The sequence below is a fragment of the Mobula birostris genome, chromosome 11, assembly GCF_030028105.1.
Source record: "Mobula birostris isolate sMobBir1 chromosome 11, sMobBir1.hap1, whole genome shotgun sequence".
Lineage (NCBI taxonomy): Eukaryota > Metazoa > Chordata > Chondrichthyes > Myliobatiformes > Myliobatidae > Mobula > Mobula birostris.
The window spans coordinates 78,356,829-78,374,545 of record NC_092380.1 but is presented as its reverse complement, the minus strand read 5'-3'; the positions used below and the strand labels follow the sequence as shown (position 1 = coordinate 78,374,545).

The window sequence follows — 17,717 nt, the reverse complement described above, 5'->3', positions numbered from 1 at the left end:
AAAAAAGAGTGAATTAGAAAATAAATTTGTTCAAAAAGCTTTTATCTGCTGTAAATAAAAACAGTAATATAAATTAAAATATAATTTAAAAGAAAGCAAACCACTTGCCTTTACTCAATGTTTTTAATAATGAGCAGCTGGTGCCATTTCCTCATCAACCTAGATTCTATCCCAGCCTCTAATGTTATTTAGTGGGAGTATACAAGTTTTTTTTGTGATTGTGAGTGTGTGGTTTATCTCCTACATTCTAAAAATGTCCATATTAGTTGTTATTTTGGCCACTGTAAATCTCCATCAGTAAGTACGTAAATGGCAATTTCACAATCAGTGGAAGCTTTGGGAATACAGGATGAATAAAATAGGTTGCTTCACGGTTATCATGAACTCAGTGGGCAAAAGGCCCTGTTTCTGTACTACATAACTCTTTGACTAGAGTTATAAAACATTCAAGAGAATAGGGTCGTGCTGGATGTGTCGGCTATTAGTGTTACAATGCTGAGCTAGATAAGTAACCTCCCTGTCCAGTAAGTTATGGAACATCCCTAAGCAATGACTGGGGTTGAGGGCAAGATCACTTAAGTCGCACCTGACTTTCCAGTGTTCTATACATCAGCGCTGCAGGGCACAGCATAGAAGTCAAGAATAAGCTGGCATGTATGTTGCAAATAATCTGTGATTTATGATGAAGCAGCTGGGTAACTATTGGAGCAGTCTTGTCCAGTACCCCAAAGTAAACCACAGCTCAGGGCTTAGCTTCATGAAATCACTGATATTGAGCCTGAAATGTTACGACACCACAGTATTTATGTAGATGATGTTAGGTAAGCCTGTTGGATATATTTAAGCCTATTTTAGTAAAATCAGAATGCTTATCATGAATAATATTTCATGGGCTTTGTACTTCAGTTGTGATGATTCCAAACCTCACTTCAGAAGAGAATTTCTTCACATACATTCTCTTTATAAATTATAATTCCATTTTCATTACACAGGGTTTTCTTGGTTTTTATTTTAAGTGGGTACTTTGGAAATTAAATTTTGCAATGACAAACATTTTTATGAGATCCACAAAGCAGTAATTTGGTACTACAGAATAGATGAAATAATTTTTTGAATGCCATCACACATAAATCTAACCAGAAGGGGTTCCATAGTGTAGTTTATGGAGATATTAAATTATATGACAGTGGTACATGGGTGGTTTCAAATAAATAATTTGAAATAAAATCCTTTAATGGTATGTATGTGGCACTCTAATACTGAAATGTCCATTAGAAGCTGTCTTATAATATTTAAAGGATTTTGATATAAAGTTTACATTTACAATTACTATGTTTGCTTTGTTAGACTCTACCAGCTGCACTGCGTGCCTTGAAGGGTCGAGTAGCTCGGCAGTGCCTCATTGAAGAATTAAGTCTGCATGTTCAACAAAATCGAGCAATTCTGGATCACCAGCAGTTTGACTACATTGTCAGAATGATGAATTGTGCATTACAGGTAAATCCTTATGCTGTATTGGTATTAGCTATTCAGCAGTGAAGGAAGATGAACAGTCCTGAATATCTAACCATTGATGATAACAGATTACTTCAAGTTTGTTTAATCTTATAATAAAGATGAACTATAGAATGTTTTTAAGTTCAAGTTTCGTGGTGGTTCAGTTTGCATTTCTGTTGAAAGGTATTTTGATAAAAATGCCTCGTCTTTTCTTCTCTATATATGTAAATTAGCTGTTTAATTATAGATTCATGATGTAGAAAGATGATAGGAAAATATACCATAGATGTTCATGTGGCAGCTGATTATGTGTCTTTAGTAGGGCAACAGGCCGACAAAGAACAGGCGGGACAGGGATATATCGAATGGGCTCCACAAGATGTGAAGCTGGGCTGAGAAGCACGGTCTTTGTGTCAAATGTTCTAGATATTGTTGACTATGAAAGAATATTGTTAAAGAAGTGCAATGGAAGGCAATTTTGTGATCAAATATATCAAAGGTGACTCAGAGGTTGAAGAGGATGAGGTGCACTACATTTGCCACAAGTGTTCTTGAGTGTTATTTGGTTATCAGGAACACTTCCACCAAGGTGTTGCTGGCATTGAAATATCAAAGCTTATATTTTCATGAGAGAGAAATAGTTGGTGATCGAATTGAAACTTTTGAGAGCATGTTGACTTGGTTGTAAAATGAGCAGAACCTATGCACGTGTGTATATATGAAGTGGGAACAGGTCAAATGGCCTTCTTAAAACCGAAACAAAATCATGTTCATTCTTATTGTGGGCCTGCATTTGTATTACAGTCCACCTAAGGTAACCTTTCACCACATATCAGCAATCTGTCTGCCTTTGTATTAATAATATTCAAAAATTCTGCTTTCACCACTTAAAGAGAGTCCCAGTGACTCATACCACTCTGAGAGAAAAATATTTCACTCCATCTTTTAAACAATGACCCCTAGTTTAAATTCTCCCAACACATGGAAACATCCTCTCCAGATTTACCTTGTAAAGGTCAATTGCCATCTTTTATGTTTCAGTCGTTTCCTTTCACACTACTAGATACCTGCAGATATAAACCAGCTTATTCAACCTTTCTCAATAAAATAATCTGACTGTTTCAGGTATCAGGTGGATAAACATCTGAAGAACTAATGTTCTGTATACAGATACAGTCTTACCAATAACCATATAACCATTACAGCACGGAAACAGGCCATCTCTGCCCTTCTAGTCCGTGCCGAACGCTACTCTCACCTAGTCCCATCAACCTGCACTCAGCCCATAACCCTCCATTCCTTTCCTCTCCATATAGCTATCCAATTTTACTTTAAATGACAATATTGAATCTGCCTCTACCACATCTGCTGAAAGCTTGTTCCACACAGCTACCACTCTCTGAGTAAAGAAGTTCCCCCTCATGTTACCCCTAAACTTTTGCCCCCTAACTCTCAACTCATGTCCTCCCCTACTCTGAATGGAAAAAAGCCTATCCACGTCTATGTCTATAAATCTGAAACAAAACCTCCCTACTTTTTTGTACTCAATTCCTCCAGCAACAAACAATACCATTTTATTAGCTTTTCGAATTAATTGCTGAACCAATGTACTGGCCATGCAAATTATGCAATACATAGAATGTAGAAATCTACAGCACATTACAAGCACTTTGGCCCACAGTGTTGTGCCGACCATGCAACCTACTCTAGAAACTGCCTAGAATTTCCTAGCAGTTGGCCCTCTATTTTTCTAAGCTCCATGTACCTACCTAAGAGGCTCTTAAAAGACCCTATTGTGTCTGCTTCCACTACCGCCGCCAGCAGTGCATTCTACGCACCCACCACTCTCTGTGTGGAAAAACTTATCCCTGGTGTCCCCTCGGTACCTATATCCAAGCACCTTAACACTATGCCCCCCCTTGTGTTAGCCATTTCAGTCCTGAGAAAAAGCCCCTGGCTATCCACGCAACCTATGCGCCTTATCACCTTATACACCTAGTCATTAATAGGTCACCCAGATCTCATGTATGTTGGATTTTTTCAATTTCTCACTATTTAAATCATATGCTTTTCCTTTCAATATCATTTCCTTCCAATTTCACATTTTCCCATATCCTATTCTATTTGTCAGATCTTTGCCCACTCACTTAGTTCTACAGTATTTCCTTATTGCCCTTGCGCCTGAATCACAACTAACTTTACTAATTCTCTTTGTGACGTCGAAAGATTTAGCAATCACATCTTCAGTGCCTTGTTCTGTCATTTCTATAACCTATTTATTAAAAAATCATACCCAATACCAATCCCTATCGTTCATCACTTATTATAATTTTACTAGTCAAAAGAAAACAACCTGTGTATGTGCGGTTTTCTGTATCCCAGCTCATCATCTATCCAAGCTAATCTCGTATCTCTTAGACCAGAGGCTTTATTTTTTCACAGTAGCCTCTAATATGGCACCTTATCAAATGTCTTCAGGAAATGTAAGTGGATAGATCAGTCTATCCACTTGTTCCTCTTTATTTACCATACACATTACCAACTTTGTTCACCACCTTCATTGCGACAATCATCCACATTATCAAGAACGACCTACCCCCAGGAATTGAAATTGTCTACAGAACAGATGGCAGGCTTTTCAACCTTACCTGTCTCAAGTCCAAAATGAAGACATCCACAACTTCCCTCATCAAGTTCCAATGCACAGATCACAACAGTGTTGCAGCTCTTTCAGAAAACCACCTACAACAGATTCTGATTGTCTTCAACTGTGCATACACGAAACTTGGACTTGCCATCAGTTCCAAGAAGACTCAGATCATCTATCAACTGTCACCAACTGAGATAAATCGGATAGAACCATTAATTCAACTTGGCAAAATAACCCTGGGAAATGTGGACCACGTTCCATATCTTGGAAGTCACCTCTCCTCCAATGTTGACCTTAATGACGAGACCCAACATCGTCTTAAATGCACTGGAACAGCCTTTAGACGTCTCTGAACAAGAGTCTTTCATGATCTTGACATCCGAACAGACGCCAAAATGTTAGTGTACAAAGCAGTGGTAATCCCAACGCTCCTGTATGCATCAGAAACCTAGACAACATACCGAAGGCATCTGAAGGCACTTGAAAAGTTCCATCAATGCTGTCTTTGAAACATCTTAAATATCAGCTGGGAAGATAGAAGAACCAACGTCAGTGTGCTAAATGAAGCAAAAACAACAAGCATTGAAGCCTACGTCATCAAGAACCAACTACGATGGAGCAGTCATGTTGTTCGGATGAGGGACGAACGTCTGCCGAAACAAATCTTCTACTCCCAACTTAAAGAAGGCAAACGTAAAAGAGGCGGACATCAGGAGAGATTCAATTACGTCTTAAAAACCAACATGAAGAAGTGTAACATCAACATCAACAATTGGGAAACCAATGCCAACAACAGGAAACTCTGGCAAGCCATCATCCAAGATGGAATAGCAACTTTCGAAGCCAACAGATGTGCAGAAGTAGAAGAAAAGAGAAGAAAATGGAAAGAGAGACTGCAACAGCCAAAGCCCGATCTGCCATCTGCAACTACCTGTCCTGAAGAACTTTCAAAGCCAAGATTAGACTCATAAGCTACTTGAGAACCCATAAGTAGATCAACAGAAGGAAGATCATCATCCTTGACCTCAAGGGATAACCATGTCGACACATTACTTCACACTTCCAGTTATGCCAAGGAACTGGTTTATCATGGATTCCACTCAAAGATTCTGATGGGAGCTCTGATGAAGCATCTCAGCCTGAAACATTGACTGTTTATTCCCCTCCATAGATGATGTCTGGCTTGCTGAGTTCCTCCAGTATTTTGTGTTTGTTATTCAATATTACTTTCATCTGCAAATTCTCTTGTGTTTATGACAGATTTGCTGTGTGCCAAAGCCTAATCATTTTATTATCATTCATGTCTTTAGAAGGATATTAAAATAACACAAGTGTTTCTTTTAATCACAAGACAACAGAATGGTCTCTCCATGGTAAAGTATATGATCGATTGCTTTAAATAAACAGATGCTTTAGTGGTCAGTTTTTCGTGAGTTGTAAATGTAAACGCAATTCTGTTTCGGCACATTCATTCTTGTGAATAGTTCTCAAAATATTTTTCCCTCTATTTGCTTTCATTTTTTTGTTGTTATCTGTTCTGTGCTGGAATATGTGACTCATGTGGAATGATTTAAAAAATATTGTGCAGCACACTGGACAAACACTTTTTTTCCCTCATTGAATTTGGACTAAGAAACTGAATTTTTGTCAGCTTTTTCATATTTTATCAAGGAACAACTATTTGTGCACATTTCCGGTGGTAGATTGCACCAAAGCTTTTTAGTTGATTTATAACTTCCCTGCAAGTCGGCAACAGAAAGATTCCAGTCATATAAAATTTGGTTATTGCACCATCCCATCAAACAGATTTCAAATATAAAGTTTTCAATCAACTTTCTCATTGACAAAGAATTTAAAGAAAATAATAGGGTTTGTTCATGAATTATTTTTGGAAATGTGTGAGCTTGTGATCAATAAGAATATCTGTCTTCCGGTTTGGATGGGTATTAGCAGTAAAGATCTATTTACAGTGGAATTCCATTAAGTGGGCCATCAGTTAATGGAGCAGCCACTTATTTGAGACAATTCTTAAAGAGCAAAAACTAATTGAGAAAATAGCAGGATTCCCTTTGTTCATTTGGAACACTGGAACAGAAGACTTACCGAAGAGTTTCTAATTAGCGTCATTCATATGCACTTGTGTTGCCATAAGACACTACACTGTGCTTAGAGTAAATAGTTTTAAGGTCATTTGCATGTGTTTGTGTTCAAAAAGCAATGATTTTTGTCACTGATAGTTGGCAAGAAATAAACAATAAGACATTTCAGAATTGTTTTGCTCACCACAGTTTCATGCTTTCAACTTGAAGATCCCAGAAACAGCCAGAAATGAAAATTAAATGATTTCATACTTCCAGAAGTTAGGAACTATGAAGAATTTGAAGGTATAGACAATTATCTTGAATGTTACAGTGAAAATGAAGACTTGGAAGATGTGATCGTCGAAAACATTATTTGGAAGTAGTCCATTATCTGCACTAGGTGACTGCGCTGGTTTTGTTCATTTAGTTAATCAAAAGAACACAGCAGTATACACTGGATTAATACCTTCATTGATAACTGCTAGGAACAAATACATAGTTTTATAGTACTGTAGCAGTTTTGGTAATGTTCTAATTTGTTTTATATTTCAAACCTGGGCTTGGTTGTTCAGTCCAGCATGGCCCAAGCAGTTTTTGATATATTTATAAGCATGCAATAATACATTGGACCTGTCAAAATTGATAATATTGCCTTTATTTCATTTATCATGCTGAAAACATGGGCACATTTAACAGCTAAGCCTATAATACTGTAAATAAATAACATGAGCTGTACTTGGTATTCTGCCAACAGCTAGTGTCCCCCATTCATCTTAATTGGAATCGATATACTTTTGCCCAGTTTAACCTGAGAGCCAAAAAGCTTGCCCATTGGATTCCATGTGAAGTTCACTATAACAGCTTGCCCAATAGTACAGCAGAGGTGCCAGCTTTATTCCCATGCTGTCTTTGGAAACTGCGTCCAGCATGGGAATAGAAGATCTAGTTCATTTTCTGGTGTCCCGTAAGAATATATCCATGAATTTGCAGTCTTACTTATTGATAGCTATTTGCAATTTACGCAGTGCCTCTTGCCTAGTTCTACAGCCCTGTTCTAACCTTCCACCATTTCTCTTGGTTCCTGTACTGGGGTAGGCTGCCTGACCTGAAGCACTTGTTGATTTCTCTTTCCACGGATACTGCTTCAGTGGCTGAGTTCTTCCACTTCTTCCTCCCCCTCCCCCATCCAATTTCTCCATTGTCTCTAAAATCTTTTGACGCCTAGTTCTGAATGGGCAGAAATTTTATAGAGGGCAATATTGAGAATGCTGAAATCTTAAATACCAAGCTATTCTGAATTGTTTCACTGAAGTATGAACTTTAACCTCAATATCTGCAAGTCATGTGCTCTACAATTTGACCCTGCTGGTTACACAGACTTATGACAACAAAGGTTTATAGGAAGACTCTGTAAAAATGGAATGCTTTCTATATCTTGTGAGCCATCTTTGAGCAATGGCAGACATCTTCCATTTTCTCACACTCTCACATCTTATTGTCTCTTACTTCAGCCAATAGAGAGCTTGTACTTTACAAACCGATAAGACCATAAAGATAGAAGTGGGTTTAGGCCATTTGGTCCATCAAGTCAGCTCCACCATTTGATCATGGCTGGTATATTTTTCCACTCAACCCTTTTCTCCTGACTTCTCCCTATCACCTTTGATGCGCTGGTTTATTAAGATCCTATCAATCGCCACTCGAAATATTCCCAGCGACTTGGCCTTCTCAGCTGTCATGGTGATTAATTCCACAGATTGTCTAAATTGCATGTCATCTTGGTCAATGTCTCCCATCCACTACATAATGTACTAGGTGGGCACAGGAGTACATTCAGCCAGAGACTCATTCCTCCGAGATGCAGCACTGAGCATCATAGGAAGTCATTCCTGCCTGTGGCCATCAAACTATACAACTCCTCCCTTGGAGGGTCAGACACCCTGAGCGGATAGGCTGGTCCTGGATTTATTTCATAATTTACTGGTGTAATTTACATATTACTATTTAACTATTTATGGTTCTGTTACTATTTATTATTTATGGTGCAACTAACAAAAACCAACTTCCCTCAGGATCAATAAAGTATGACTATGACTAGATTCACCATTCTCTGGCTAAAGAAGCTTCCCTTCATCTCTGTTCTGGAAGGATGTCATTCTACTCTGAGACTGTGCCCTCTGGTTTTCGACTCTTCCACTATTGGAAACTCATCCTTTCTATGTCTATTCTATCTAGGCCTTTCAATATTCAGTAAGTTTCAATGAGATACCCCCTCACTCCTTTATACTCCAGATAGTACAGGCCCAGAGCCATCAAACAGTCCTCATACATTAGCCCTTTCATTCCTGGGGTTCTTCTTGTAAGCCTCCTCTGGACCTTATCCATACCAGCATGTTTACTTAGGGGGTCCAAAACTGCTCGCAGTACTACAAATGTGGCCTGACCAACGTCTTTTAAAGCCTCAGTATTACATCCTTGCTGTTATGTTCTTGTACTCTTGAAATGACTGCTAATATTACATTTGCCTTCCTTATTATTGAATCAACCAGCAAGTTAACCTTTATGGGGGTGCTACACTAGGAATCTCATTTCATTTTTGCTCTTCTGATTTCTGAATTTGATCCCCATTTATAAAATAGTCTGTTTTTATTCCTTCTACCAAATATATGACCATACACTTCCTGACACTGTATTCCATCTATCATTTTTTTTTTGCCTTTTCTCTGAATCTCCCTAGGTCCTTCTGCAAGCTCCCTGCTTACTCAACAGTACCTGTCCCTCCACCTATCTTTGTATCATCTGCAAACTTGTCCACAAAGCCATCAATTCCATCATCAAGATCATATAACGTGAAAATTAGCCGACTTAACATCGACCTCCGTAGAACACCGCTAGTCAGTGGTAGCCAACCAGAAGAGGCCTCTTTTAATCCTACTCTTTGCTTCTTGCCAGTCAGCCAATCTTCTGTCAATGCTAGTAGTCCGTGAGCCAGTAGGGTTGGTCGATACCATCTGAGGGGCAGAATGCTCATAATGATTTTTGGCAAGGTATACACCTCTAGATTCAGAAAATATGTGATAACATTGCACCAGTGGTAGCTTTATGTGTGCTATCATGCATTTTATAACACTACTGTAAAATAAGCATTTCTGAAAAGTGGCCAATATAAAGTACAACATATATATTTAACCTAGTGGTATTTTGTCATCAGTGATCCCTCAACATTGAAATTTATGACAACGATAGCTGAGTTCAAGCACTTTTCATCAAATGTTGTTATAAAATTCTACATTGAAAACTGTCATTGGTGACACTCGCAGTACAGTGCCCAATTTCAGTAGGGTGAATCATTTTTTATTTTTAGAAAAATATTTGTCCGTTGTTACTTTTGGAAAAGTCAATAAAAACCGTAGGATTTGTAGAGAATTTGTTCAGGAATTCAAATAAGTAATCACTTGTTGTATATATTCCATACTAACATCAGTACAGCAGAAAATGTTATCCCAACCCCGAAAAGGTAAAAAAAAAACCTCATTTAGAGAGATTTCTGGAGTTCTATCAATGTCATGATATTTTCCATATTGTTGTATCAAATTGAAACCATCTTAATTCAAATGTGGGGTTCCACATGGCCATAACCTGGGCCCATTTGGTTGTAAAACAAATATATTTAATCAAAGACTGCTTTCCATACTTTGTTTTCCATACTTTCATAACCTACTAATAATCATAATAATTTTCCAAGTCTTCCACGTCTTCTACATCTTCATCTGAACTTTCCACACTCTCTGAAGTGGATGCCTGGCTCTCACAGTCTGCCAGTCTACACATGTCAGTACACCTGAGGCCATTTGTAACACACACATACATCTTGGGAGTGAACATTTTTTTGGACAGTTACAGGCCAGTAGATCCAGGATGCTGGCTGGCCTTCCATCCAGTGCACCACCAACTGTTCAGCTTCCTCTACACTCTCCATCTTCCATCCTCTGCCAACAGATCTTGGCACTTGTGGGTCCTTCTTCAAACATCTTCTCCATATACCAGCCTGGTAGCTGGCTCGCTGTGCATGTTTTGTTAAGCAGTCCTTGCATGGTGGGAGTTGATGACTTTCGATTTCACCTTTTTTGGCGCAGAAAAGGTGATACCTGAGCTCATTGGCCTTGGTGGTCGACACTTTTGGGGCATACAGGGGACATGTATATGCCTCCAGTTAGGAGAGGTCCTATTCCTGACCCAACTCTAAGAATGTGTCCTGAGTTTCCCTGTTGCCAGTCAGAAGTTTTAGGGCACTTGTCTTCCCTTTGTCTGCAAAAGCACTTAAAGTGTCACATGATGTATATGCGTGCAACCCGATGAGAGTCCTACAAACCTCTATGCCAACAGTGGCAGCAACCTTCCTGATGTCTACAAGCCTTGTACGGGTTCTAGTGCCACACTTCTGGACCAGTGGGGCCTCAATCTTGTCACAAAATGCTAAAGACATCTGTGTCTTCTGAGCAGATCACTATAGATTGGTATCCCCCTCTTGTGGCATGGGCCGCATGGAGAAGTAGGCGGCCATCTGCTTCTTGTTGACACTGAAGAGCTGACACCTCCTCACTGTCTTGAGATGTGATTCTGTAACATTTGTCATTCACAGCTGCATACAGAATCTTCTCCTGTAGCTTTGCCCTGTACTCCGCCTTCCTCCATTCATGGACTATGAAGTTAATGAGACTATTTTTGTTACTGACTGTGGTCAGGAAGCTCCTCCACTGCCTCATCATCTGTGTGCCTGTGATACCTTGCAACTCATGACCAGTCTCTTCACCCCGTAGAGATCTTTCAGTATTCTTGATAGAGTTCTCCTTGTATGTGTCGAACACAACATCTGTTCTGCTACTCTGACTGCCTTCCCTCAGAGCCATACCCAGAACTGTTGTGGCAACACCTTTGAAAGTAACTTGATCACCTTTCACTCTCTGGACCAAGTTCATTCTATCAACCACTGTAGTAGAGTTTCCTGGGAGTTGCTCTTCTAATGCTCAAAATGGTTTCCTTGGCCCTCCAAACTTTGAGTTCCCTCTGTAGAGTTTGATTTTCCAAGGCAACATCCCTAATGATACCCTTTCATGAACCATTAATGATTTTCCTTTGTCATCTGGAAGTATATGTATTTAATTGCTCAGCTCAGATTCCAGTTTCCTACAACTGTGCTTCCTTGTAGAATCTTGCAGGAGTGTAACTCCACCAGATAGCATGAAAGATTCAAGTTTCGTGACCAGAGGAGTGACTTGTACAATCATCTTATTGGGTATGATATCAGTTCTGATATACTAGAAAAGGTCTTTATAGGCTTCTCTTTCAGTCCTTTTATACAGTTCATCACCATCTGTTTCATCATCATTCTCTTTGTACTTGGGTTCCTTTTTCTTGATTCTGGTATAATTCTTATAGCACGAAACATGTTAGTGGGCCTCTGCAGCAACTGTGTCTCTGCTTGTTACTGCTAGAATCTTTTCATCTTCCTTTTGGGTTGCACATTCTCGTAGTATTTGGTCAGCTCTGAGTTGTACAGCTGTGTAAGCTTTTCTCGTGACTTGGAGCCCTTCAGAAATTTCACCTTATTACAAAAAATGCAGATTTGATCTTACACCCTTGCTTCTGATGAAGATCTCCTACTTGGCCTTTTTGATGTACAGGTATTCTCACCAGCTTCATCAGTAATGCTTTCCTTGGCTTTCCTTTTCAGAGTCTCTAAGTCTCTCTTCATGGTGAAGAGACTTCGGCATTTTTGATGATGGTAGATTCTTGGGACTTCTTTTTCTCCAAGTTCTTTAACAACGTCTAAAATAGGGGCATAGTTTCTCACTTTGGCTGCTTCAAGTAATATTTTCCAGGATTTGTAGTCTTGAGGACTAACTAAATGGTCATCATCTTCTTTTGATGTTTTCCGGTTCTTAATAGATTCTTTGTGCTTATGGCTCTCCATTCTGAAGCAAAGTGATTCAGCTACTCCAGATCTAAATGTACTCTACTCTTCTCTCTCCTCTATTGTGCAGGACTATCCCACCAACACAGTACCTGAAACAGAAAAAAATCACATTAACTTTGCTGGTGAAAAAAGCACCTGCTGCAAAGGTGATATAAATGTATGTATAAATGGTGGTATACAAGATATAAATGTGAAACAGAACATGAAAACAGAAGTACATCTTATATAATGTATAGTTACTGTGTTGTCACTGCCAGTAATAGATGACATTTGTAGAGATGCTAATTTTAACAACTTTTCTGAAAAACATATAGTCTGAGCTATACTCCCACCAATTTTCAAAGACCAAGAGTCAATAATAGAGAGAACCATCAGTTTGAAGTAGAATGCTTTATTCTGTGCTATGTATAGTTTTGAAAAGTGTGTTTTGGCATGGGGTTATAAATCGAGTGATTACACACAGAAAGCTACTACCGCTGCAATGCTATCACATATTTTCTAGCACTAGGGGTGTACACCTTGCCAAAAATCGCTATAAGAATTATTCTCCCCCAGAGGGTACCGCTGTCCCAAATTTGGGGTCCTGGCTCAATGTCAAAAGTATATTTTCTGTAATTTCATGTGTAGCATCATGTCAAATGCCTTCTGAAAATCCAAGTAACCAATTTCCACTGGCTCTCCTTTGTCTGTTCTGCCTGTTAATTCCTTACTGACTGAGAGAAGAGAAATTATAGTGTAAAATGGGAATGTACAGAACCATTATTATTATTTTATTATCTTTTAAGAAGAAGAAATCTTCCAAAAAATATGTATAGACTAAATTATGATGTACCTACCCTCCCTCCTTGTCACCACTCCAAACCCATTGCTAACATCGAGAGTGCCAACTTACCATAGGGAGTGAAACATCAAGTCCTAGTAGCTCTACTACTCTACTATCAAAGAGATTAATTTTTGTAAGACGTAAGTATTGAAATTAATGGGGCTGAAAAGCAATACATTCTCAGAACATGATGATTTATATCCAAACGTTTTGTAGGATGTATGTATGCGCATACCTGTATTTCTATTATACTGCATGTTTTTGTGGTGCAAATTGGTTATAATATAATTGATGGATTAGAGAATATTTTGCATTACACAGGCTGCATTGGCTAAATAGTGATCAATTGAGAAGATTTTTTTATATCAGTGCTTTGAAGGTAATGGTGGCCTTTTCTGCTATAATGTGACTTCCTGTAATGTGAAGTTTCTTAAGTAAGTAATTGTGTTACAGCAGAACTACCTGAAGTGGATTCATTGGTTGTCATCTTTCAATATTCCATTGATTAGAGGATGGTTCCAACAGTCTGGAAGAGAGAAAATGTAATTCCATCATTTAAGAAGCTAAGAGCTGCTGTTGGGAAAATGCTGCAATCTATATCTAATTAAAAGTTATCAAATGGAATGAGAAGAGTGAGCATGAATATATGAAAGGCAAATTATGTTAATTATTCTGTTAGTTCCAACCTCCAAACTAACGATAAAGTCAAAGTCAAGTTTATTATCATATGCACAAATACGTGTATGCATAGATGCAATAAAAAACGTGTTTGCAGCAGCATCACAAGCAGATAGCATCATATAAGAAACATTCATGAGAAAACAAATTAAATATACAGTGGCATGCAAAACTTTGGGCACCCCAGTCAAAATTTCTGTTACTGTGAATTGCTAAGTGCGTAAAAGATGAACTGGTTTCCAAAAGGCATAAAGTTAAAGATGACGCATTTCTTTAATATTTTAAGTAAGAAAACTTCATTATTTCCATCTTTTACAGTTTCAAAATAACAAAGAAGGAAAAGGGCCCGAAGCAAAAGCTTGGGCACCCTGCATGGTCAGTACTTAGTAACACCCCCTGTGGCAAGTATCACAGCTTGTTTAAGGGATTTTCGCCCATTCTTCCTTGCAAAAGTCTTCTAGTTCTGTGAGATTCTTGGGCTGTTGTGAATGCAGTGCTCTGTTGAGGTCTATCCACAGATTCTGGATGATGTTTAGGTCAGGGGACTGTGAGGACCATGGCAAAACCTTCAGATTGCGTCTCTTGAGGTAGTCCATTATGGATTTTGAAGTGTGTTTAGGATTATTATCCTGTTGTAGAAGCCATCCTCTTTTCATCTTCGGCTTTTTTACAGACTGTGTGATGTTTGCTTCCAGAATTTGCTGGTATTTAATTAAATTCATTCTTCCCTCTACTATTAAATGTTCCCCGTGCCGCTGGGTGCAACACAAGCCCAAAGCTTGATCGATCCACCCCCGTGCTGAACAGTTGGAGAGGTGTTCTTTTCATGAAATTCTGCACCCTTTTTTCGCCAAACATACCTTCGCTCATTGTAGCCAAAAGGTTCTATTCAAAAGGTTCAAAGGAACATCTAAACAAACCTGATGCATTTTGGAAACAAGTCCTGTGGACTGATGAAGTTAAAATAGAACTTTCTGCCATAGCCCTCACAGTCCCCTGACCTAAACATCATCTAGAATCTGTGGATAGACCTCAAAAGAGCAGTGCATGCAATAGAGCCCAAGAATCTCACAGGAGTAGAAGCCTTTTGCAAGGAAGAATGGGCGAAAATCCCCCAAGCAAGAATTGAAAGACTCTTAGCTGGCTAAAAAAAGCATTTACAAGCTGTGATACTTGCCAAAGGGAGTGTTACTAAGTACTGACCATGCAGGGTACCCAAGCTTTTGCTTTGGGCTCTTTTCCTTTTTTGTTATTTTGAAACTGTAAAAGATGGAAATAAAAAAGTTTTCTTGCTTAAAATATTAAGGAGATGTGTCATCTTTATCTTAATGCCTTTTGGAAATTAGTTCATCTTTTACTCGCTTAGCTATTCACAGTAATGGAAATTTTGACCAGGGGTACCCAAACTTTTGCATACCACTGTAAATTATGCAGTTTTTATAAGAAACAAAGTCCATTGTAGTGCAGAGTTGTCACATTGTTAGCATTTTGCAGTAGTGATTAGGATTCTGTGGATTGGTTCAAGAACTGAATGATTGAAAGGAAGTAGCTGTTTTTGACCTGCTGGTGTGCGACTTTAGACTTCTTAACCTCCTGCTTAATGGTAGCTGTGAGAAGGTAGCGTTGCCTTAATGATGAGGATCTTTTGTGATAAATGCTGCCTTATTGATAGTGTGGAGGCAAGTGGCTTTGATATATTAGGCTGAGTCCACTGCTCACCCAACTTCTTTTGTTCCTGCATCTTTGAATTGCTGTATCTGACCATGATGCAACCAATCAGGTTGTTTCCAAGAGTACATCTGTAGAAGCTCATTACCATGTTTGATGACATAACAAGCCTTCTTAATATTTTAAGAAAGTAGAGGTGTTGGCATGCCTTCCTTGTAATTGCATCTATGTGCTGGCCCTAGGCCAGGTCATCTGATGTGTTATGATACCCAAGCTGCTGACTCTGTGCACTGCTGATCCTCCAATGTAGACTGGTGCATGTTTGTGCTCCTTCCCCTTCCTGAAGTCAACAATAATTTCTTTAGCTTCACAGCACCATTCAAGTATGTGCCCTACATTGCTCCAGTGTACTGACCCATCACCACCTGTGATTTTTCCAACAAAATTGGTGTTGGCGAATTTATATATGGCATTGGAGCTGTGTTCTGTCAAATGTTTATAGAGATTAGAGCATGGGGCTAAGCATGCAGCATGTTTGTTGATGGTTAGCAAGGTGGAGATGATGTTAGAAATCCTCACTGACAGAGGTCTACCACTAAGGAAGTCAGGACTGCAGTTGCAGAGGAAGATATAGAGGCCCTGGTCTTGAAACTTGACAAGTTTGGATGGTATGATTATGCTGAATGCCTGCCTGTACTCAATAACTACATAAGTGTTCCTATTGTTCAGATGGTTCAGAGCAGAATGATGGGCCAGAAAAATTGCATCTGCTGTTGAGCAGAATCAAGCTGTCCAAGCACTTCATTACGGTTGATGTAAATACTACCAGGTGGTAATCACTGAGTCGGTCACCACATGCTTGGGCTCTGACAATAAATGCCTTTTAGAAGCAGGTAGAAACATCAAACTCCAAAAGCAAAAGGTTGAATATATCCACAAAATCTCCATCAGTTGACCTGCCCAGATATATAGTACTCAGAAAGGTCCATTCTCTGGACCAGATACCTTTGGTGGATTCACTCTTTTAAAGGATGAACAGACGTTACCTTCAGGAACTGATATTATAGGGTCATCTCGAAATGAGGGCTGGTGTGGGAGTGTCATAGTTCTGTCTATCAAAGCATGCATTTAAGTCATTGAATTCATCCAGGAGTGATGGGTTGTTGTCATTTGTGCTAACTGAGCTCAGCTTGTAGGAAATGATAATGTGCAAGTCCTATGAGTGCTATTGAGTGTTCATCTGTGATTCCAGCCTCTATACATTCACAATGGTATTTTGTGATTGTGGATTGACAGACTGAAGTGCCACAAATAAAGCCCTCAGCAGATTATAAACCTCCTGCATATCCACGACGTGTAGTTGGGGAAGACATAGATGTTTCTGAAGATACACGTTTGTGTGTGAACCAGTTGGTATAGTGTATTTGGATGTTCAGAAAGCTGTTATTAAGTCGGAAGACAAGAAATTATTGAAACAACTAAACATCCGGTTCGGGGGTAATATCCCAGTGTGGAATAAATATTCATTTATGGAGTAACAGCATGTAAACTATAGACTGGCTCTTTTGTCACTGTGATCTATCACTTTCAAACTTCTTACATTATTCCCTCTCTCCTCCCTCTCTCACTTGTCTATGGCCCTGCTCTCACCTGCATCAACCAATCACCTGCCAGTTCTTTCTATTCCCTCCTCCCCCTCCCCCACCTTTCTGTACAATCCAGGAGGGAGATGCAGGCTCATTATTGAATAATCTAGGTCTGCTATTTCTCAAGTTTTTTGCGTTCTAATGAATGGAAAGAATGGTTAGAAAGCTGGTGTGGCAGCATTTTGGAAAGTTGTGTTGCTTGAATTAATTGACAATTTTAAACAGTATTTAATTATTTAAAACTTTTCTTATATTTTGAGATATGGTTTTGTTTAACGATTTTACTGTCTGAAAAATTTCCTGAAATTGTAATGTTTTGACAGGTTTGTCAGTTGGTTAAGGTTAGCCAGAAACAAAAGCTTAGGCAGTTATTCATAGTAAGTTTATTATCAAAGTACATAAATGTCTCTATATATAACCATGAGATGCATTTTCATGTGGGCATTCACAGTAAATACAAAGAAATACAATGGAATCATTGAAAAATTACACAAAGGTAGACAAACATCCAATGTGCAAGACAAACTGCAATTTAAAAAAAAATCAAATAATGATAAGTAAGTAATAAATAGTATTGACTTAAAATGTAGAGGTGTCAAAAGTGAGTCCATAGGTTGTGGAATCAGTTCCATGTCGAGGTGAGTGAAGTTATCCATGCTGGTTCCAGAGCCTGATGGTTGAAGGGTAATAATTGTTC

General features: G+C 38.8%; 1 protein-coding gene across 3 annotated transcripts in view; it reads left to right on the top strand.

The window, feature by feature from the left end:
- Nucleotides 1-17,717, top strand: part of sbf2 (SET binding factor 2) — a 572,061-nt gene that overhangs the window by 364,930 nt on the left and 189,414 nt on the right. For all 3 annotated transcript variants that reach the window (XM_072272620.1, XM_072272618.1, XM_072272617.1), the window contains exon 16: nt 1,348-1,497. In XM_072272620.1, the coding sequence (XP_072128721.1) occupies nt 1,348-1,497 (150 nt within the window). The remainder of the gene's footprint in view (nt 1-1,347; nt 1,498-17,717) is intronic.